The sequence below is a fragment of the Merops nubicus genome, unplaced genomic scaffold (assembly GCF_000691845.1).
Source record: "Merops nubicus isolate BGI_N331 unplaced genomic scaffold, ASM69184v1 scaffold21586, whole genome shotgun sequence".
NCBI classification, from domain to species: domain Eukaryota; kingdom Metazoa; phylum Chordata; class Aves; order Coraciiformes; family Meropidae; genus Merops; species Merops nubicus.
The window spans coordinates 30,338-32,292 of NW_008615879.1; the positions used below are offsets into that span (position 1 = coordinate 30,338).

At 59.8% G+C, this 1,955-nt stretch overlaps 1 protein-coding gene across 1 annotated transcript in view; it reads right to left on the reverse strand.

Moving 5' to 3' along the window:
* Window positions 1-1,065: 1,065 nt before the first annotated feature.
* The window catches only part of AMIGO3 (adhesion molecule with Ig-like domain 3), a gene marked incomplete at its 5' end in the record, with an annotated part of 1,249 nt that continues 359 nt past the window's right edge, over window positions 1,066-1,955 (reverse strand). Inside the window, one exon of the mRNA XM_008942678.1 lies at window positions 1,066-1,948. Within this exon, the coding sequence (XP_008940926.1) occupies window positions 1,066-1,948 (883 nt within the window). The remainder of the gene's footprint in view (window positions 1,949-1,955) is intronic.

Sequence of the window (1,955 nt, forward strand, 5' to 3'; positions counted from 1 at the left end):
TGGGCACACTGAACCCCCTCGCCGAGGCCACCTTAGCGCTGTTTGATGGGAACAGAGGCTGGAATCGCCCGGTTCTGTGCACCAGGCCAGGGGGAATTCAGGGGTCCCCCAGCCCCCCACCACTGCACCCAGGGATTGCCGAGTGGCTGCACACTGCTGCCCTGCAAGGGCAAAGAGACGCTCAGCCCAGCGTGAGCTTAGAAAAATAGGCATTTTTATTCCAATGTAACTAGAGAATTACAACCCGAGAGAGGAGGGGGTTACTCACATTTATCGATAGGCTTATTAGATTACTGCCTACATAGCTGTGCTTCAGCAGCGCGTTCGTCCGCCTCAAGGAGAAGCGGCGGAGGAGGGAGGGCGGTGCATCGGAGCCCTCGTCGTCCTTGGTGGCACGGGGAGCTCTGAGCAATGAGGGCCAGGCGCTGGATCGTGGCACCCAATCCTGCCATGGCTATTTACAGCTTCTTGGGAAGCAAAAGCTTGTAATGTTTGCTTGGCTGCATGGCTGGTGGAGTGCTGAGCTCCATCTCTCCCGCGTGGCCATTTTCAGGAAGGGGAGTCACGCGTTGCCCCCCCAGCCCCGCCACGACTACAGCATGTTGATGGGGACCAGCACTGACTTGGAGAGGACAGTGGCATCACCATCCCTGGGGGCCCTGGCGTGCGAGAGGACAGTGCCCCACTCATCACAGCTAGTCCTTCGCCTGGAGACCCGTGGTGGTAATGGGCTGGGTCTCGTGCTCTTGTCAGACCACTGGCCCCAGTGTCACCATTAGGGAGTTTGGCTGCCCAAATGAAGTGGGGGTTCCTCAGGCGTGCTGGGTTCATCAGTGTTACTCTTGTCCTAATGAGGCCGTTGCCAGTGGTGCAACAGGCACCGACATGCCCCCCAACCCAAATTGCACCAGGAGCTCATGGCTGAAGTGGTTGTGGGTGATGCTGAGCACCATCGTGGGTTGCAGTCAAGTTGGGAAGTCAGGGGTGCTAGATAACCCTGCTTCTAGCAGCAATGCAGGAGAACAGCTCTCAGGAGGCCCCGGCTCTGCTCCCAGCTCTGCCCCACTACGACACAATGGGGGTGTCAGAAAAGACGGAACTGATGGACTCCGAGTCCGACTTGAGCTGCAGGACCTTGGGGTGCTTGGGGTCAGGGAGGTCCTCGCCGAGGGCCAGGCGGATCTTCCCGTTCTGTGTCTCCCTGACGGGCTCGAGGAAGGCCACGTGCTTGTTGGCGCTGACCTTGCGGTGTGGCCCATCGGTGGTGGGGGGGGTGGTGCTGAGGATGGAGGAGGACTGGGCACTGCACTCCTGTGGGGGGCTGAGAGGAGCTGGCTTCTTGCAGCAGCTCAGGCAGCGGCAGGGCGTGAGATACAGGTAGATGATCACGAGCACCAGGCTCACGATGCACCCCAGGAGGGTCGTCAGGCCGGTGCTGAAGATCTCCCCCTCCGGCTTGGGGTAATGGACCGTCACGTTGACTTCGCACAGCCTGCTGAAATTGTGGGGGCTGTCGATGGCCAAGCCCACATAGACCCCCGAGTGCCAGGGCTTGGCTGCTGTGATCTTCAGGCTGCCATTGTGGTAGACCTCCAAGGAGCGGTTGCTGTTCCCTGGGTGTTTGATGGGCTCGTGGTGAGGGGAGATCCACATGTAGGTGGTGGCCGTGCCCGGCAGGCTGGTGTTGCAGGTGAGCAGGAGGGCCTGGCCCACCACCACAGGGAAGGGCACAGGGTGCACTTCTTCGGGGCCTGCCGAGCAGTTCTCAAACATGTGGCTGTATTTGAGGAGCTTGATCAGGGACCGGGGCACGTTGTCAGACACCTTGCAGGTGTGTTCCTCAAAGAAGTCCTTCACGGAGCTGAAACCTTGCTTCTTCCAGCGCTGGAGCATCAGGTAGAGCGGACAGCTGCACCTCACAGGGTTGTTGTGCAGGTACAAGCCAATCCTGATGG